Source organism: Gorilla gorilla, chromosome 6, assembly GCF_029281585.2.
Source record: "Gorilla gorilla gorilla isolate KB3781 chromosome 6, NHGRI_mGorGor1-v2.1_pri, whole genome shotgun sequence".
NCBI classification, from domain to species: Eukaryota; Metazoa; Chordata; class Mammalia; order Primates; family Hominidae; genus Gorilla; species Gorilla gorilla.
In genome coordinates this window covers 55,334,893-55,356,482 of record NC_073230.2, presented here as the reverse complement: position 1 = coordinate 55,356,482, position 21,590 = coordinate 55,334,893, and the positions used below count along the sequence as shown (strand labels likewise).

Genomic DNA, 21,590 nt, shown 5'->3' with positions numbered 1-21,590 from the left:
CCGCCTCCACACGGACTTTACTCGTGGATTTTGACTGAAATCCTTCCTGTTTTCTAACTCTGTGGCTGGGAAGAAGGCCTGGACCCCCCTCCCAGATGTTTCTCAACGGTCTGGGTTGTCAGGATTTGAGGTTTCTGCATGCCAGGGACGTCTGGGTTGTGTTAGTTGATTGTGCTGGTGGATTTTGATTTTTAAAACTCACTGAGTAGTGTAGCCAAGCTCATAAATCCAAGTATTTGTTTTGCAGTAACTGTGATCTGGAATTTTATGTTAAGTTGTGGGGTTGTTTTCTGTTGGTTTATTCAGATGGATGTAATGCTGCTCTCTGGGTGCTCAAGGTCTGCCTAGGTGTGGCAGGGGGGCAAGGCCAAGTGGCAACTTCTGATTCCACATCCTTGAAGCCAGGGAAGAGGCAGTGCTGTGCTTCACGGAGCCCACGTGGGTATCAGCAACCCTGGGACACTGGCAGGCCTGAAGTGTTAAGAAATGTGAGGAGCGGCCGGGCACGGTGGCTCAAGCCTGTAATCCCAGCACTTTGGGAGGCTGAGGCGGGTGGATCACGAGGTCAGGAGATCAAGACCATCCTGGATAACATGGTGAAACCCCGTCTCTACCAAAAAAAACACAAAAAATTAGCGGGCGTGGTGGCGGGCGCCTGTAGTCCCAGCTACTCGGGAGACTGAGGCAGGAGAATGACATGAACCCGGGAGGCGGAGCTTGCATTGAGCCGAGATTGCGCCACTGCACTCCAGCCTGGGCAACAGAGTGAGACTCCGTCTCAAAAAAAAAAAAAAAAAAAAAAAAAGAAATGTGACGAGCTCTGTTCCAGAGGATGGAGTCGAAGCCTGGCCTCTGCATGACTCAGCCAGACGGCCCCTAACCTAGGGTGAGCATGGACAGGCAGGCTCTCTTATCACCCTCGCCCCTCCAGCCAGCTCACTGTGGCTAGCATGGGTCTAGGAGGTGCCTACTGTGTTAGGTGCTGGCCACCCACACACAGGTGGACATCTGCCACCAGGCTGCTGGGCTAGTGAGGGACAAAGAAGTCCTGGACAGTCACACCCGTGTGTGGGGGACTGGGGTTCTTGGGAGGGTGCTTCTGGTTTACATGGTGATGAGTGGCCCCACCGCTGGGTTCTGCTCACAGAGTGAGGTGGAGGACTTGTTTCCTTCCAAACGTGTATTTGAAGGAGACAATTAATAAGAGGGTTTCCTGAGTTAGACTTAAGATGTTTTTGAGGGATTGGTACCGTCTTCTTTCTTTCCTTTCATTTTGCAATATTGTATAATATGATCCCTTTGAATATCTGATGGAGATGCAGAGACATTCTCCTTTGCACCCGTGCCTTGTGTTCGGGGGAATATCTTAAATGGGGGGCAGGTTGACAACAAGGTAAAGAGACAACAAGGTTCGTCCTATACATAGATTATGTAAGTAATGTTAGGGATGGGAGCTGGCGCCCCGAGACGAAGCAGCAGGCGGGGCCTCAGCGGGTCTCACTGACTCTGGGCTTGATTCTCTGGACTGTGAAGTGGGCAGTGAGGCCTGGCTGGCCCTACTCACAGGCTGTTTGGAGGAACATGTGAGTCAAGGGATGTAAAAGGACTCTGTCAGCTCCTGAGTGCTTCATCAACATTAGTCAGTGCCGCAGCTGATTCAGTGTCCTATTTGTGAAGATTAAGTCCACCTCGATTGATTTCTGAGAGGCTCAAAGGTTAAACCTGTGATCTCCAGAGCCAGGCTGATGTGAGTTCAGACCTTAGCTCCACTGCCTCTCTGTGCTTCAGTTTCCCAGTCTGCCACATGAGGACAATAACTGATACTCATCAAGGGGTTATATGAGGATCAGATTCATGTCTGAGCACGTGAACCATGCCCATACGATAAGGATCCCTTGAGGGGGATAATGACTTATTTATTTATTTATTTACTTATTTATTTATATTCTTTCTTGTAGAGATGGGGGTCTTACTGTTGCCCAGTCTGTTTTCCAACTCATAACCTCAAATAAGCCTGCCAACTTTGCCTCCCAAAGTGCTGGGAATTCAGGCGTCGGCCGCTGTGCCTGGCCCCAGCGATTATTTTTCGAGAAAAGAAAATCATTACGTGGAAAGAATGAGAGAGAAAGAGTAAAACTGAATATCTGGGGATGAAAACTTCAAGAGTTTTAGGGGCTGTTGTCTTGAAGTGTGGTGCAGTGTTCTTGGGCAGATCTGGCGTGGGGAGGTGAGGATCTGTGAAGAGAGTGAGAACAGCAAATAGATAAGAGCGTGGAGATGGCCGCCCTGTGACATCGGCGGAGGGACCTTGCGGCGACATCGAATCCTACCTGTGCCACACGGGTGCACAGAGAGGGCTGCTCTGTCTCGAATGGGAGCATCTTGAGCCTTATCCCCATTCCTGAGTTCGTGTTCAACAGAGGGTGGTCTGGAGGGTTTAACTTCCCTTTTGGGAGGCACCTAGCTGAGGAAATGGTGCTGTGGGAGGCAGGCTGGGTGCAGCCAAGAGCCTTGGGCTCCCCGCAACCCCAGTCGACCTGCCACAAAGGCCTGTGCAAATACTGGAGTTTGTGAGAGTGACTATCTTGGTTGACTGATTCTTGATTGATTGATTATTGTTGACTGATTCTTGATTGATTGATTATTGATTGGTTGATGCCCTCAACAATTAATTTTATAGTGCCTTTTGGGTGCTGGCCTCCCTGAGGCTGTGTGACCCAGCTCCCTGTCACCTTCTCACCCATTTGCTGCTATTTTTCTTCTTGTCTCTTCAGACTTTTCTTGACCCCCGATACAGAAATGACTGTGGAACCCTCCCTCCGCCTTTAGGCTCCCGCTACACCTTCCTGGAGTTACTTTCCTGTACCTCAGGTCATCCTGATTGAATCCACGGTTCCTGTTGATTTTCCTTTCCTCTTGCACTGCAGTGTACATTCATGAATGTTTTTTGTGTTCCCAATAGTATCCAGGTCCAGATCAGTTTCTGCCCTGTTGTAGGTGTCCAGGACATATTTATAGGCTTACAAAATGTTTCAGCTGTGGGTATTAATGCATACTGGTGGAATTAAGGAGGGAATAAAAGGTAGAAGTATTTAGTTTGGTGAGTATTAACTTGTGGTTAGCTTTGTATCTTTACAAACATCTGGTTTGTTGGAGGTGGTGAAGGTCCCTGTGGGTGAGCTCTTCCCCTTCCCTTTCCCGACGAGACTTATCTGAGGCTTGCCCTGTGGGTGGCTTTTGGGGGTAAAGATTGGTAATGACACCTTTCCTCTAGGTTTCTTTTGTCAAGCGTGGGGCTGCAGGATGCTGTGGCTGGTAGCCCTGGTAAGATGAGTGTGATTTGAAGCGGGGCTTGTGGAGACCATCCAGGAAAACAGCACAGCAGGGTTTCTATTGCAAGGTTGGGCGTTCTTGTCTTCAGTCAACATTGGCCAGGCTCCAGTAGGACCATAGAATTGGCACACCCCATGACACTGTGAAGGAAAAAGAGCCTGTGTAAGTACACCAGGCTGAATTGGGATACAACACATGAGCTAGATTTTTGTTTTTTTGTTTATTTGTTTGTTTTTGAGACGGAGTTTTGCTCTTGTTGCCCAGGCTGGAGTGCAGTGCTGTGGTCTTGGCTCACTGCAACCTCCGCCTCCCGGGTTCAAGTGATTCTCCTGCCTCAGCTTCCCGAGTAGCTGGGATTACAGGCACCAACCACCACGCCCGGCTAATTTTTGTAGTTTTAGTAGAGGTGGGGTTTCACCATGTTGGCCAGGCTGATCTCAAACTCCTGACCTCAGATGATCCACCCACCTCGGCCTCCCAAAGTGCTGGGATTATAGCCGTGAGCCACTGCGCCTGACCCACAAGAGCTAGATTTTTATTTGTGTGTGTTTGTGTATCTTCACAGGAAATCATTTTAGCCATTGCTCTTGTCAGCGTAGTAGGAGGAGGGTGGACCTGGCCCATCTCCTTACGTGCTGCCGCATGTGTAGATGGGGCATTAGCAGGGTAGGGGGTGCTGCTTACTGAGTTGGAGCTGGGAGCCGGGCACAGTCACTGTGGGTGTAGAATGGGGTAGAGGCAGGATTTGGGGATGCTGCAGCTCATTGAGTTGAGATGGGGTCCTGACAGTCACTACAGGTATAGACAAGGCAGAGGCAGGATGGGAGGATGCTGCTCACTGAGTTGAGATGGGGTCCTGGCAGTCACTGCAAGTTTAGACGGGACAGAGGCAGGATGTGAGGACTCTGCTCACTGAGTTGAGATGGGGTCCTGGCAGTCACTGCAAGTGTAGATGAGAGCCTGGCAGAGTCAGGGATGGTCTGCTCCACAGGAAGCTGTGGCCCTGGACAGTTGCACCCTATTTCTGTTCCTCAGTGCCATGATCTTTACAATTTGCACATTAGGGTAGTTAATCTCTAGGATTTTCTCTTTCTCAGTAGACTATATAGAGACCACTCCCCCAATAGACAATTTCATAGTGTTCTCTACTAATAATTCACATATGTCATATACATATGCATTTTGATCCCTTTGTGTACATGCTACCTAGAGACAACAAGGTATTCCCTTTACATAGATTATGTAAGTAATCATGCATCACAGTGATGTGATGTTTTGGTAGAGGTGTTCTTTCTTTGGCTTATTTCTGGGGAAGCAGCAGAGCGTGGTGGAGGTGAGGTGGATGGTGGAGACAGCCTGCCAGCGTTCCTGCTCTGCCTCTTTCTGCTTAGAGTCATTGTGAGGAATAGCAGGGTAAATACACATGAAACACAAAGAACACTGAGGAGCTCCAGAAAGTGTTCAATGGTGTCAGTAATGACGATGGTGATAATGATATTGTTAGTGATGGTGATGAGGGTTGCAATGGTATGCCGATAATGATGTTGTAATTGATGGTGATGATGGTAACGATGATGGTGATGGTGGGTGGTGGCGTAATTGATGATGATGGTATATTAGTGATGATGGTGTTGATGGGGATGGTGATGATGGTGGTATGATGTTGGTGAAGATGGTGATGGTCAAGATGATCATGATGGTGATGGTGAGTGGTGATGGTGTAATTGATGGAGATGATGATGGTGATGGTGTGGTTGATGGTGACCATGGCACTGGTGATTATGTTGACATGATGATGGTGATGGTGACGATGTTGATGAATGGTGACAATGATGGTGATGATGTTGGTGATGACAGTAATGATAGTGCTGTGACTGGTGATGGTGATGGTGATAGTGTAGTTGATGGTAATAGTAACAATGGCAATGGTAACGATTGTGATGATGATGCTGATCGTGATGATACCGATGGTGATGATAGATGGAGAAGGGTTAGGGGCATATTCTGTGATGCAGGCCAGTATTTCTACCATTGCTTTTCTGGCTCATTCTTGGACTTTCAGGTCCCTGACTTTCACATTTTAACCTCCCAGTTAAATGCAAATTTCATATGTGGTTAAGTTGAAAGAAAACATTTCATGTTTTAAAAACTGTTATGTTAACATGTAAGGGCCCTGTTATCTCTACTCTTGGAACTTTAAGTAAGGGAAAGAAAAGATAGAAATGACATTGAGCAATGGGGTTAAGTGTCCAGTTGTGGTTTTTCTTACACTGCTCAAAACCTTGCTGGTGTGCTCATACTATCAGTTAGGACTCTGAGGCAACCCGTTCTCACTACATGTCACTGAGTTCCCTTGGGTGGCTTAACATGGTCCAGTTGCCACTGATATCCCAAACTGGTTGTATTTCACAGAGGACAGAGGAAGGCGCTGTTATGGGTGAGTCTCGGCATTCTGGAATTAAGTAGATTTGGCCCCAAAAGTTACAAGTTTTGTGGGACTTGGTCCCTGGAAGAAGGTAGATCCAGGGAGGATCCAGGGTCAGACCACGCATAAATGCTCCCCATTTGAGAGATGGTTTTCTGGGATCTAATAGTGGAATCAGCGAGACTATCATGGAATGAGACAGGATGGCACAGAATGAAGTGCTGCAACAAGAGAGACGGCTGTAGGGAAGGCCTAAAGGAGATGAGAGTTGAGAAAGGAAGCAAGGAGAAAGGAGAAAAGAAGCAAGGAGAAAGCTGAGAAAGGAGACCAGAGGGAAAATGGGATGAAGGGAGTTTTGTAAGAAAGATTTGGTAATGGGTTGTTCCACGCGGTTAACCCAACATTATTAAGCACCTGCTAGGAGAGAAAGATGAGAGTTTTGTGTCCTGTCTTTGAGTCCGTCGGAGTCAGCAATACACTAAGTGATTACAGATAAAGGTTTGGAGATAGACGGGCAGGTCGGTAGGTGTGTGTTTTTTGCTTTGGGCCAGGTGCAGTATTAGGACTCCAGGAGAACATGGTAGTTATTTAAAACTAACGAGGCAACAATGGGGTCATGGGGTTGAGCAGTGAATGTGGGCATTGGGCAGGCCTTGTCTGGCGGTCCCCCGCTGTGGGTCAGTCAGTCCCCTCCTGCCTTGTGGAGCCTGTTACTGGGACACAGAGAGGCTGGCAAACTTGACAGTTGATGCTAGGAGAAGCAGAGGGTGACTCACAGGCTTGTTTATAACTTGGTCAATATGTGTCGAGTGTTGTATAAAAGATTCTGACAACCCTGTAAGACAGTGGCCTGGATTCCCAAGGCTCGTGGAGACGTTGTGAAGAATAGCAGTTCCAAGACAACATATAAAAATGTTGGGCGTTTGCAAGCCAGACAGCTCTGGGCTGTAACTGCTGCAGCGGGAGCCAGGATTCTTAAACATGAGTCTGGAAACCTCGTCTGACAAGGGAACTGATGTGTGGTTTGCAGACTGTCAGCTGTGGAGCCGAGTGTTCAGGCAAAGCCATGAGAAGGGGCCTGCCACACACCAGCTCAGACGCCGGAGGGTAAGCTGGGCTGGAGAAGGGACAGGCTCCTCACAGGAAAACGCTTTTGGTGGAGCCTACTTGCATGGAATGTCACTGACTCTCTCACTTGAGATTTTTCAGCTTTTCAGTTTTGCAAGTTGATGGATGAAAAGTGATGTCTCCTTTTTATTATATTTTTCATTCATCTGATGATTACATGAAGTTGAACATCTAAAAAGATACAGAAAAGCTGCCTGCAGCATTTCTGTTTACTTAGCAAAGTAGCCTTTCAAATCCTTTGTTCATTGCTTATTTAAAAATTAGATTATTTTAGGGCGTGGTGAGGTAGCTTATGCTTGTAATCCCAGCATTTTGGGACGCCGAGGCGGGAGAATCAATTGAAACCGGGAGTTCGAGACCAGCCTGGGCAACAAAACAAGACCCCATTTCTACAAAAAATTTAAAAATTGGCCTGAACAGTGGCACGCCAGTGGTCCCAGCTACTCTAGAGGCTGAGGCAGGAGGATTGCTTCAGCCTGGAAATTTGAGGCTGCAGTGAGCTATGATCATGCCACTGCACTCCAGCCTGGGTGACAGTGAGACCTCATCTCTAAAAAGAAAAAAATAAATAAATAACATTTTGAAAATTAATAAATTTAAAAATCATTTTTTTAAATTTCTAAGACTTCACTATATTATGAATACTAAATCTTATCTGTGATATTAGGCAGAACTTTTGCCAATTTCTAATGACATTTATCCTCAGAAAAGGTCAGTTTCTTATCTTTCTACTTTGTACATTGCAAACATTCCAGTCAGTTGCTTGTCTACGTTTGTGGCCTGTTTGTCACCCAAAAGTTGTAATGTTTGGTTTGTTCAGATCTACTCATCTTTTCATTTAGTTCATACTCTTGTTCCTTGTTTTAGAATGCCTGCCCTTCTCCAAGGTCACAAAGATGTTCTCTGATATTTTATTCTAATATTCATTTCAGCTTTTCCAATTCCGCATCAGTTCTATGATTGATGCATCTAAAATTCATGGTATTTCTGTTATTATTATGATGATTTTTTCATGGAGTAACCAGTTTCCCCAGTTTTCTTGTCTGGCTTCTCCTTTCTGTCTGAGTTGTGAAGTCTCTCTCCAGTGTCATTTTCTCTCCTATGGATGAGGCCACCGCATATGTCTGTCTGTCACAAAGTTTATTTCATACAACACAGTGCTGTATATCTGTTAGCCTTGCCTTTTGTAAGAACTCTCACATGTGAAATAGTTTGAGATCATAATTTTTCAATAGCTACCTAATATTTTGTTTGTATATATATGTAATTTTATCTTTTTATTGCTTAGGTAAACTTTTCTTTTCATGGCAGAGAGGAATCTTGGCTATCACCCTGTTCTACTCCTAATTACAGAAGGGGAAATGTGTGCCAGAGGGGACATGACTGGCACGGATCCTTGGAGAGGGGCTGGAGTGAGCATGTGAGTTCAGACTCCTGAGGTCCCTGGACACCTGCTCCTGGTCCTGGTGTGTAGCTCATGGTAGATGTTTGCTTTAGTGGGCTCATGCATGTGGAGCCCCAGTTCTTGCACCAGGCACAGAAGAGCCTTTGCACACCAGCTCACTGGGTGTTCCAGTCCAGCTCGGAGGTGGGCTCTGCCCATCTAGAGCTGGGCTGGCAGCTGATGTCACTGCTTAACCTGCTCTGTCGCCCAGGGCAGGCAGCTTCCGCTCTGTGCTGCAGTTTGCTGTTCGTGCAACGGAGTGAGAATGTGACTTTCTCCCTAGTCCCCATGGGAACAGGTGGAACAAGGTGTCTAAAGTACATGGAGCTTCGTGGAAGGCACCGTGGCAGCCAATAACGGGGCTGCATGGAAGGAGCCTCTCCCAGCCAGCAGGGCATGTGTCTTCTGCAGGGGGAGGTGCAGCGGCCGGCAGGCTCCGGGCAGTGTGCCTGGGCCCCGGTTCTGCAGCCCAAGTTCTCCAGGTTCTTCTTGTGGGTCCAGCTCCGTTCTCAGAGTGGGAGGTTCCAGAAGCTGAGGCATTTTCCTTCTCTTGCTTTGTTTACAGGAGCGGGAAGGCCTTCGCCAGAAGCCCCTGGAAGAATTCACTTACCTTTCTGTTGGTTAAAATTGGGTCCTTACCCCATTCTGAGAGCCTCAGGCAAGGAGAATGAACGGGGTTGCCCTCGCGCTGCGGGTCTCGGGCACCCACTGCTAGGGTCCTAGAAGACCCTAAAGGGCTCCTGTCAGTGTGGTTTGTATTCATCACGATTTACCCTATTAGAAATGGGAAACTGATGAGTATTTAAAATATTTAAGTCAGTTAAAAGCAATGGTAATGAACCAATTATATGTTAAAATGAACATAAGCTTAATAAAAAATAACTATGTTTCAAAACAACAAAATGAGAGGAGGGACTTTTTTTTGTGATTCTGTTATGCAGCCTTAATCAGGAGGCTGGTTACCCCTGCATGCAGTCTTCTGCAATGTTTGGTTTGAAGCGTTGAAGTCCATCTAGCCCCATAAACATATCTACTTGGAAAAGGAGGCATTTTAATAGGCTTTTCCGGCCATTGTAGGTATTTCATTTTGATTCTACACCAGAACTAAAGTGACAGTTGCTGAAAGTTCAGTTTCACTGTGGAATCTGAAGTTGTGTCAGTAGAGTTTTTCCTACTCTGTTTTATTAAAATCCACTGGCCTGTCTTGCACACCAAGTGCATCTTTTACCCGGTGTGGAACACCACGCACTGGACATTTGGAAATTATTGGTCCACTGACAATTTCGCAGAACTTCTAAATGTTGACATATTTGTTATACAATCTCAGGAAAATCCCCACATTTGTTAATAATATTGTTGATTTTAACAGAAATGTCCTAGGAGTTGTTAGGCCCTGGTGATGGGTACAAGTCTTTTTTTTTTTTTTTTTTTAAGACAGTCTTACTCTGTCACCCAGGGCACGATCTCGGCTCACTGCAACCTCTGCCTCCTGGGTTCAGGAGATTCTTGTGCCTCAGCCTCCCAAGTAGCTGGGATTACAGACATGCATCATCATGCCCAGCTAATTTTTTGTATTTTTAGTAGAGACGGGGTTTCACTATGTTGGCCAGGCTAGTCTCAAACTCCTGACCTCAAGTGATCTGCCCGCCTCAACCTCCCAAAGTGTTGAAATTACAGGCGTGAGCCACCGCACCTGGCCTGGGTACTAGTCTTTTAAAATTCTAATTTTCACTTGGAATCTCAAATTTTGACATTGGTTTATGATGACAGACTCACTTCATTTTTGAGAAAATGACAAGCACTTGAGTCTGAATAACTGCATTTTGTCTGCTAGGAGTTCTTTCAAATAAAAATGACATCCCCTGAGAAGGTGGCTAGTTTAGCTGCCAGCTCACACGACTGCTATTCCAAAAAGGAGGCTGGTCTGCCTGGCTGAGGGTCAAAGTGAACACATACGTTTTGTCTTCTGGGCCTGTGTGCTTCAGAGATGGATTTTGGTGCGAAGTTCTTCTGCTGTTTTGGAGCCTCCCTTGTGGCCAGCACCTTCACAGCACCGAATCCCTAAGTGATGATCAGGTAATGAGGTCTCCATAGCTTGTGGGCCTGCTGGCTATAGGCTTCTGAAAGCAGACCTGGAACAGGTCAGGATTGGGACACAGTTGTCCAGCACATGAATCCTCAGTCTCATCCACAAACCCCAGTCTCACATTAGTAAAACAGGCGAAGATAGGTAGCTTCTTTCCAGGGTGCGGTGGAAATTTGGTAATACCCATGCAGTTCAAACTTTTAGGTGCTGGGTGTATCAGCTGCCTGTTACTCCTGTTAGTGCTGCTATTGTGAGACCCTGGTCATGCACAACAGAGACGCTGTCCCTTGAGGAGCTTGCAGCCCATCGGGAGAGATGGACACAGGGAGATCATCATGATATGACAAGCCATGATGACCTGCCATGATGGGTCAGTGGCACAGAAGGGTGTCAATTCAGGAACGGAGGCAGCTGAGCCGGGCCCAGGAGGTGGGTGCAGGATGGCGTGAATGAGGAGGTGAGGTTGGTATGGGCAGGGTTAGGGCAGGCAGGGGTAGGGCAGGCAGGGGGCTGTCTCCTGTGGGCGGCAGGATAGGAAGCTGGGCCTGGGCACTGTTTGATTCATATTTTGTAATATGTCAGAAAGGCAGGGAGAGTATGGCTGGATGCAAACACTGAATTTGATGCACAGACGGGCTGGAGTCCCACCTTCATGGACCATGGCTGCCCCCTTGGCTAAGTCACCCTTATAGTTTCTCCCCGAGAGGTGCTTACGAGGAGCAAGTGCAGTAACATACGGGAAAGTATCTTGTATACTGCCTGGTGCGGTGCTGACCAGAGCTGGGCTATGGATAGATTGACGGTGGACTTGCTACTCTGAGGATTACCCATGCTGCTGACAATCGAGTGTGAAGTCCTAGTTCAAACATTTGTAAAACTTTGAGGGTCACTTGTCTACATACCAGAAACAATGGCCCTGCCTCTCAGGATTGTAGTCTTGGCTCATGGGCAGTTTATATGATTTCACTATGATAATTGAATTTAATGATTTTGCCCTACAGTGCCGATGGCTGTCTGGTGGCCAAGTAGGCCACCCACCATGGATGTATCATACCACTGCCACCCTTGCACTGACCAGGGCCATTTTTTTGTGTTGAGTTGGCATGTTGCATGACAAATGATCCCCAAAGTTAGTACCTTAGCATAGCAGTAAGCATCTGTTATCTCCCACTGTGTCAGTGATCAGGAATTTGGGACACAGGTGACTGGGCAGTTCTGGCTCAGGGTCTCTGGAGAGGCTGCACCATTTGAAGGCTTGGTTGGGGTTGGAGACCAGCTTCCGAAGTGGCGCACTTCTGTGGCTGGGAAGCTGGGGCCAGCTGTTTGTGGGAAGCCTCAGTTCCTCTCCATGGGGGCCTCTCCACAGGGCTGCTGAGTGTCCTCACAACATGGCATCTGGCTGTCCTCAGAATGAGTGATCCTGGAGACCAGGACAGAAGTAACGATGCCTTTTAGCCACAAAAGTCACACACCGTCTCCTCTGCCAGGTTGAACTGTCACACAGCCCAGCTGATTCACTGTGGGAGGGGGCTATACACCGGCATGGGGGCCAAGAGACGAGGTCACCCAGGCCATCTGGAAGGCTAACCGCTGCATGATGTCGTGGGCCTGTGACATGCTGCTAGACGTGTGTGGGCAGAATTCTTTGCCTGACTCACTCAGCCAGAGGCCAGAGGCCTGCCCACCCACTGCCCTTCTCCTTATCTCAGTCCTTTGTGCTGGCCTCTGCTGGGGATGGTTTCTGTCTGGACTTTTAATCTTGTGTGGAAGCCCCTTGTTTCCCAATGGCAAGTCTCTCTTGATTTGAAAATCACTGATCACCTTTGTGTGTTTTGCCCATCAGAAAGTGTAGGATAAATACATGTCTTTGTGAATAATCTTACAAACCTCAAGGTATAGAACGACAATTCAGCAATTCAAAAATATAGATCATACAAAGATAACAACCTAGCTGTAACTACTGGAGTTCTAATAATTGCCAGGCAGTGGGCAAGTGACCTTATCTATTTCATCCTCATTCAACCCTACACAAACCTTTTTGACTTTGACACATCATAGAAAACAGAGTGCAGGAGGGGGAGTGAGACATTGATTAAATTCACGGGGTGTCGACACGCAGAGCTGGGATGTGGGGTCCCTCTCCCTGACTTCTGAGGCCTTGGTCTTCAGGTCCCACACACTTCTGCATGTGGACGTTGCTTTCTAGTTTCAAAGCAGGGTCCCTTGAAGGATTCCATTTGACCCATGATAGCTCCGTGGGAGGAAACAGAGACCCAGCTTGAGGGGCAGAGCCTGGATAGGAGGCTTTGGTCACTGTTCCCCAACCCAAGTCTCTTTCCCTCCTCCCACAGCTGTCCCTGTGGGCTGGCAAACGTGGGGGAAGGGAGGGCATGTACACGACGCTCCCTTGGAGCTGGCACAGGAGGCTGTGTTGGGATTATTAGGTGTTGTTGCTTCATTTCTCTCTCCCTGTCCTGCAAGGCCTGCCTGCAGCATGCCCGTGGTGCTCATGGGGAGGTTTATGCTTCATCATCACAGCTGCAGCCTCTGGGCAGAAGGGCCTGTGAAATCCGCATTCGTTCCAGCTCCACATTGCATTGTTAGGGCCTCCGAAGGGACACAGGACTCACTCCGTTCACACAATGGCCCCTCTGGAAGGATTTGCCTATAGGAATTTAGACATGAATTTATTCTGACAGTCAGTTCTCAGGTTGGCCGGAAGTGGAGGCACTTCCGAAATCCAGATGCACGACTTTCTCACAAATTTAAAGGCTCCCATCCGGTCTTTCATGGACACTTTAAATTCTGATTCTTAAGGGGCATCTTCCAGTTTCTCTGCTTTTTTCAGGGATCAGCTATAATTTCTGGGCACACACGAATGCTTTCTGCTGCTGAAATTCACTATTCTTCTTTAGGGATCCAGTTTGGCTGGACGTACATACCCCTTGAAAAACCAATCTGATCATGACCGTGCTCCCAAGACATTCCTACCTGAGCCACCTGAGCTGTTGCTAACAGACAACAGTTGTAACTCTGCTCTTGCACACCACGTCCTCACTGCCTTCTGTCCACACTGCCGTGTGTCATATGTAAAAATCTCCCTCGTGCCAGAGAGAGGCCACCTATGGGATCTTCAAGCCAGAGACTTTGAAGGATTGAGAGGGTTTGAAGATGTAAGAATTCTTGCTAGAGAGACTGCTTGACACACATTCTTTCTCTTTTTTTTTTTCCAGACTGCAAGTATTCCTGCCACAAGAAATGTGAAGCCAAGGTAAGCATTCCGTTGCTTTCCCATGGGACTTTTTATAGCTGACTTGGCCTTCATTGAATGATATGTGTGGGGGGGCCTCTTTGGACTGCAGCCACGGAAAGAAAACTCTTTAGGAAAGCCAGGGCTGGGATACGGTGTATACTTTTAATCTCAAGGATAAACCAAAGAGCTTTGAAATCCACGGTTTTGATTATGGAAAATAATTCTTAAGAATTTGATTTCAGATAAGAATTCAATAGTTGTCCCCTAGCCACATCAACAGCTCCTTCTCAGTGGCACACGGTCCCTGGTTTCTCACTGCCTTGTCATACTGCCTCTCGGCGGAGAGAGGGCAGGAGCAGGGAGGTCCAGGGCATTCCCCTGGCCTGGGGACTTTTCTGCCTCATTTTGGAGATAGTTGTGCATAGACGGATTGGGGTTTTCAGCTGCCACGGAAACCTGGGAACCCTGGAGTAAGGTTTAGTGATGTTCACTGAGGTTTGTGAGTCTCTAGAGAGGTTAAATTGCCCGATGGCCTCTATGACCAAAGGAGGCCTGGCTATGTCCTGTTGGGCTTAGGGTTTTGGTGAGTGGGGAAGTGAGGTGGCCTGGAAGTGCCGTGTGGGAAGTGACAGACACCCCAAGGAAGAAGCACATGGTTTTCTACGTTGTCTTGGTGCTCACACCTTCAGATCTCCTGGGGATGGTGGCTGTACTTACGGAATCCCCAGGTATGATTTGGGTCTGCAGTCGGGGTGTCAGCAGTGTTTTGCCCCATCTACTGTTTGGCCCTGCCTATGGGGGCTCTGTAGGTGTCCTGACAGGTTGTCCCCATGGCTGTAGGTCCAGGGAAGAGGAGTTTTAGAGTCTTGGGATTTTGCTACTGTTACAGACCTCATGGGTCAGCTGTTTTGATCATTTCCAGCCCTGCCTTCGGCTCCGAGTGGAAGGCTATGCTGGAAGCTGACTTCATGTTACCATGAACTCACTGCATGTGGGTCTGTTTTCCATGTGAGGACTAGGGGGGCTGGTTTCCCCGACCCTCCCGATCTCAGGCATACACAAACACACACATGCAAAAATACGCACATGTGCATGCACATAAATACACATGCACACAAACACATTTGTGCTCACACGCATACATGCATATGTGTGCACACAAATACACACACACACACACAAAGTTGGAAGAACTAGACTAGTATAGCTCTATTTCTTTTCTCCCAAGAGATTTTTTAAAGTCTTCATTATGGAGAATGCTGAGCACGTGCAGGAGTAGAGAGGATGGCACAGGGCCTTGCTGCCTCCTTCCTGAACCCCAGACCAGCAGCCCCTGTGACCTGGCCACACCTCCTTGCTGGCTGCCTCCTCCAGATGTCACGTGGGGTGCACTTCTCGGGCGTCCTGGGGGCTGTGTGGAGCGCTTCTCCTCTTGCTTTCCACCCTACTCTGGAGAGGGCTTCCCCTTTTCCAGAGGAGTGGGCGTTTCTTGTTCACACACTCCTAGGCGTAGCTGATTTCTGACCATGGTTTATTTGAGGTTTTTTGTCCACAGATAGGCTCCTTTCCTGGGGTGCTGTGCACCTTCAGTGGTGTGGGAGCAGTGCTTCTGAATGCAGTGGTGAGTGGGAAGATTGTACCTTTAGGGGAGCATTTCAGACTTGGAGAGCTTCCCCCTCCCCTAGGAGGACTGGGATGTGTTGTCCCTCACCCCTGTTGTGTGGTGCCTTTGTCCACATTGCTTGCACCTTGGGTTGGCTGCGGAGTAGGAGGAGGGGGTGGGCTGCTTGTCCTGACTCTGTTGTGGGCCCAGCCACCTCTGAGCCACAGCCGCAGAGATGAGCCTGCTGTTGTTCCTTCCATTTCTTAAATGAAGCCTGTCGCCGGCTGCTTAAGGGATTGAATTCTTTGGTTCAAAGTGTATTCCAAAATCCTTAACTATCACTGAATATGGAATTTCTAACGGCAGCAATTGGCAGTTTGCTGAGGGATGGATAAGCTCTTATTCCTATCAGATCACAGTGCGGGGAAATATATCCGTGTTCATTTTTTTTATAATACAGCTTTGAACCGCAGGGGAGAAAGCCCCTGGCAATAACAAAGCACCTTCTCATTCCAAAAATATAATGCCGTCGTTGTTGGGGATATGAGGGCCATAACTCCCCAGCTGCTCCTGCAGGGTATGTGGCTAAGGGAGCCGCTCGGTCTTCCAGGAACTGAATATGGCTGTGGCTTCTCCCACATTATTGCACTCGGCTTGTGAGTCCTTCATTACTGTGTTTACATATATCGCCCAGTGGGCTCCTTAGACGCTGCACTCAGATTGCTCAGGCAAGTATGAAGCCTTGGTTCAGCTCATAGGCTTTGGTCTGGCATCAGACCCAAGACTGGGTGGTAGTGTGTGCTGTGTTAAACCCCCTCGATGGTGTTCCCCTCTGTGTGGGAGCACTTGCGCCTGTGTCTACAGGCTCCACACATGCCCTGGAGCATGTGGCTGGTGTGTGGTGGTGCTGTTGATCTGCTGCTGTCAGTGACATTGTCACAGGCTCCTCCCATCCAGGCCCTCAGAGCCCCTTCTGTGGCACTGACAATGTGGAGAAATCATCCTGCAGAAATGGGGACCGAGACAGCAGCTGGGGGCTCAGGCAGGGAGGCAGAGCCATCGTTGGGACATTTTGAGAAGCCCCAAAAGACTGCTGTCACTCTCTTCTTGAGCCATTGGACAGTATGTCCTCTCAGGCCAGGCCATGCAGCTCAGTGGGTGGATGGAGACAGAGACCTGGACTTGGATCCCAGTGGGGCTTTTTGTCTCCTGAAGCCTTTCTAGTCCCCCTTGCTATGGTCTTGATGTTTGTGTCTCCCCCAGATTCCTGTGTTGAAACCTGACCCCCAAGGTGATGGTAGCTGGAAATTGAGGCCTTTGGGGAGATGATTAGGTCGTGAGGGTGGAGTGTCTATGAATGGGATTAGTGCCTTTATAAAAGGGACCCCAGAGAGATCCCTTACCTCTTCTGCCATGTGCATACATGGCAAGAAGGCACCCTCTATGAACCCTGAAAAGGGCCCACACCAGACACTGAATCTGCTGGTGCCTTGATCTTGTACTTCCCAACCCTAGAACCTTGGGAAGTATATTTCTGTTGTTTATAAGCCTCCCAATATTTTGTTACAGCAGCCCACATGGACTTAGATAGGCCCTGAGCCTCACTTTCTTCCTGCATAAAAAAAGTGAATAATAGGTTTCTATAATAAACAGAAAAATAACTTTCTCTTAGCCGTTGGTTATGATAATACTTACTTAAGTTTCAGGGAAGTCAAATAATGTATGTACAATCACTTGAAAGTTTGGGATTTCAACTATTTTGCTTCCTGGAATGCAGTGCTTATTCATGTGAGCCACATGAGCTGTGTGGGCATCATGACTTGCTTTTTTCCTGGCTGTCACTTGACTTACCGGCAAGAGTGAAAAAAGAAGTAGGAGAAATGAAGCAGTTGTAGGAAAGCAGATGTTGGGGAGGGGAGAAGGGGGAGGAAAGGGTGGCAGGTGGTGCCCCCCTGAAGGAAATGAAGGGGAGGTTCTGTGGAGCTTAGGCAAGCAGATGGAGGCATGGGAATCCTATCCTTGAAACCTGCAGCCTGGCATCATGGCGAGATGCCTCTTCCGCCTCTGCCCACTTGCAGACACATTTGCTCCTTAGAGTTGCACTTTGTGTAGGGTATTGAGTATCATCTTGAATCATCAGAGGTGAAATGGACCTGCAGATAATTTTTTTGTAAACTTAAGACCCCACGTAGGGACCATACGCAGGAGTTAGTGAGGGGAACTTGCGCAGGAGTAATGTTGGGGAGACGCCCTGCACAGGGTCCCGATGTGCAGCTCCCCCTTTAATCCAGGAAAAACACAGAACCTCCTACCACCTGGGCTCCAATGCTCTCAGACCCCCTGGCTCATCCTCAGCCTTTGCGAAGGTCCAGCTTGCTGTTTCTCTCTCTGCACCTGCCTCGGTTTGCACCCTTCTTGGATATAAAATACAGGAGTGCTGGTGTTGCCTCCTTGCTGAGTCTGTAGAAGGAGAATGCAGCAAGAGGAGAGAGGTCCCAGGCTCTGTCCAGCCTCTTGGCTCCTGCAGGTGGCCTCAGCATCTTCTTCCACTGTCCCGGTGCTACGTCTGGGCACTTGCCAAGCCAGGAGCCTTTCCCCGCTCTCCAGCTGGCTGCTTGAGGGAGAGAGAACTTCGTGATAGGCTTGCTGCTCTTTTTAAGCTGAGACTACAGGAGGTCCTGGGGAAGTCAGCGGAACTCCCTGCTGCCCTGGGGGCCTTTGCTGGGCTCTCCCATCAGGGATCCCCATGTCCTGGCTACGGCTGATGCAGGAGCTTTTTCACTTCCACCAGACAGGCCCAGGGCAAAGACTTGGTCCTCTGCCATGGAAAACACGGGACCTAGAGTTTATGGCTTCTTCAGAAACTGTCCCTAGACATTCATCCTGGGCGTCAACAGACGCTCAGTGGCCTAACTGATAAGTTTCAACCATTAACTTCTGTCTGGCAGTTAACTTTCATCTTCAGGTCACTCCTTTTCTCTGCATGCTAAGAGCCGCAGCTGCCGTGCAGTGGGATACGGGCCTGCTGGGTCCCAGGGATTGACCTGTGCAGCCCCCTCTCCCCATTGTCTGATGAAAAACCTCGAGACTCCAGGGAGGTGAAACAACTTACCTATTGTCACCCAGCTTCTGGGCCCAGAATTCATGGGCGTTGCATTTCAAAGCTCTGATTTTTGCTGTTCCATGTGTTCTTTTTGGTGCTTTGCCATCTTCATGTATCAGAAATGGAGCTGAGGTTTGTGTGGGTGACTTTAGCCCACCTTGCTCGTATGCCTACAGAACCTACTATGCCTCTTGTGAACTCCAGCTCCAGGGCCAACTTCTCTAAAACATGAGTTGAGAGTCTCTCCCGCTTGGCTTGGGGCTCACTCCTCCTGGGCTGCATCTCTGTTTCTCTCTCATGAAATGATGCCTGAGAATTCTCTGACTCCCGCATGGCTCAGGCCTCTTCTTCCCCGTGAAGGCTCTGCTCATACATCCGTGGCATCTTGCCTGAGACTCCCAGTCCTCCCACGAGACAGTGAGCAGGGGCAGTATCTCTCCCCAATTCCCGTAGCTGTTCGCAACCCTGCAGGGGCCTCGGCTGTCGCAGCTGTGCGTTTCTGTTTTGGACCTTCTCACCCGTGCACAATGAGGGAGGCTGTGGGAGCTGCTGCTTTGCTGACCCTGAGCTCTCGGTGACTGCATTCTCTGAGCCTGTCTCACCTTCCATGTCCAGACCTTACCCTGTCTAGGGCCCCAGAGCCTCCACTCTCCAGCATCCCACCAGCCAGCTCTGCTCTGCTCAGGGCAGGGGCCTGTCTTTCCTGCCAGCACACAGGCCACGGAGGCTGCAGACTCTCGTCCCCACCTTCAGCAGGGTTGGTGCTTCCTGGGCTGTTGGTGGAGGATGGAATCTGGTGAAGCTCATTGCCACAGCTTTTAAGGTTGGGGTGTCAGCTTTGACCTCCCCAAAAGGTGTAAGTAGTGGCCTTTTTTCATATGGTCTTCACTAGGAACGAATGATCTGAATTTGCTAGTAACAAGGCCTAATAAATTCTTTCTTTCTTTCTCTCTTCCTTTCTCCCTCCCTCCCTCCCTCCCTCCCTCCCTCCCTTCCTTCCTTCCTTCCTTCTTCTCTTCCTCCCTTTCTTTCCTTCCTCCCTTCCTCTCTTCCTCCCTTTCTCCTCTTCTCCCTTTCTCCCTTTCTCTCTTTCTCTCTGTCTTTCTTTCTTCCCTCCGTCACCCGGGCTGGAATGCAGTGGTGCGATCTTTCACAGCAACGTCCACCTCTTGGGTTCAAGGGATTCTTCTGCCTCAGCCTCCCAAGTAGCTGGGGTTATAGGCGTGTGCCACCACGCCTGGCTATTTTATTTTTATTTTTATTTTTATTTTTAGTAGAGATGGGGTTTCATCATATTGGCCGGGCTGGTCTCAAACTCCTAACCTCAAGTGATCCACCCACCTTGGCCTCCCAGAGTGCTGGGATTCTAGTGTGAGCCATTGAGCCCAGCCAGGACCAATACGTTTTTCATAACCAAAAAAAAAGGAAAATCCCTGGCCCTGCGTGTAAAAGCTCTTTTGTTGTTTGTGAGTACATCTCTTTCCTGCCCCTATTTGTACCCTTTACAATAGCTTCAGGAAGATGGTTACTCCCTCTGAACTCAGCTTCTTCATTTGAGCATAGGATTTTTAGGGATGTCATGAGATACGTCTCTCCATGTCCAGCCTGTGCAGAAGGAATGCCACTCAGTCAGCGCTGTTGAGGGATCTGCAGGACCCTGCCGAGCGCTTTAGATATGCTCTGTCATTTACTCGTCACACTTCTCTCTGAGGAGGCTTGTTCTGCTCCCTCTTACAGGTGACAGGGCTGGGACCGAGCAGTTGCACCTCTTGCTAAAGCCTGCGATGGTCCTGCCCCAGCTCATGCGGCCAGCACGGGCTCTGCCTCTCTCTGCCGTCTCAGTAAATGTTTACACCGGCATCCCTTCTCCTCCCTCCCCACTTCTTGCTCTAAGGGCGGAGGCAGTTAATTTTTAAGCCAGCCAGCTCAGCAGACATTTCCTGAATGTAGCTCTCCGCCGTGCACAGAGCTGGACCCAGATGCAGCATGCTGTCCACAGGGAGCTTCTGTCTGCAGCCCCACAGGACGAAATGAGAGTCTGATTCTGCCAGATGATTGCAGGTCTCCACCTATGTTTGCCAAGTGTGTGTGTGTGTGTGTGTGCGTGTGTGCATGTGTGCATGTGTGTGTGTTTTAATGTTTGACAGCTTTTAAAATGGTTTTTAAAGTTAGAAGATGTTATTTTTAGAGCAGTTTCAGATTTGCCGCAAAATTGAGGGGAAAGAACCAAGGGCTCACACACATGTGCTTACATGTACACACGCATGTGTATTCACGCACAGAGACACACACTCTCCTGCCGTCAGCATCGCCGCACCAGAACTGCATGTTTGTTAGAATTGATGAGCCAGTATTGATGAGTCCACAGTCTACGTTAGGGCTCACTCTGGGTGTTGTACATTCCATGGGTTTGGACAGGTGCATCATAAGTGACATCCACCATGACAGTACCATATGGAGTAGTTTCGCTGCCCTAGAAATCCTCTGTGCTGCGCTTCTCTCTCCTGCACCCCGGCAGCCGCTGACCTTTTCACTGTCTTCATAGTGTTGCCTTTTCCAGAATGCCATAGGGTTGGAATCATACATGTGTAGCCTTTTCAGATGGGCTTCCTTCACTTGATAATATGCATTTAATTTTCTTCCCTGTCATTTCTTGGCTTGATAGCTCATTTCTTTTCAGCTGAATAACACTCTGTTGTCTGGATGTGCCACAGTGTACCCTCCATTCACCTACTGAAGGTGGGTACTGATCGGTGGCTTCCATGTCTTTCTTTTTTGCTAGTTGTCACTACTGTCAGAAGAACCATGAAGCATCCTTAAATTCTGCTCTTTTTGAGGACACTTTTATTCCTTTTCCTGTAAGATCCCTTTTCTGGTAGGCTGTCCTCACCAATCATTTTTGATTCATTTTAATTAGAAAGTCACTTTACACATTAACACCTTACTAGAGGCATGTTTATACCTGTGTCTCTTTTTCTACTGGGAACTATTATTCCTGACTCCCAGAGTCTGGGAAGTGGCCCCACTGTGTGAATCCCATCAGCCAAGGCCACGATGTGGGCTCTAGGCTCACTCTCAAAGTCAGCAAGCCACGTTTGGCTTTTCATGTCAGCACAATTATACTTTGTACAAAAGAATTAAGGTTTCTAAATCCCTAGTAATCTGAGCCTCAATCAGAGGCATTCATTCTGGACTTCTAGGCCTTTCTTGGACTC

General features: G+C 48.5%; 1 protein-coding gene across 3 annotated transcripts in view; it reads left to right on the top strand.

Moving 5' to 3' along the window:
* Positions 1-21,590, top strand: part of TNS3 (tensin 3) — a 307,051-nt gene that overhangs the window by 61,563 nt on the left and 223,898 nt on the right. For all 3 annotated transcript variants that reach the window (XM_019031413.4, XM_031012945.3, XM_055347356.2), the window contains exon 3: positions 13,650-13,687. In XM_019031413.4, the coding sequence (XP_018886958.3) occupies positions 13,650-13,687 (38 nt within the window). The remainder of the gene's footprint in view (positions 1-13,649; positions 13,688-21,590) is intronic.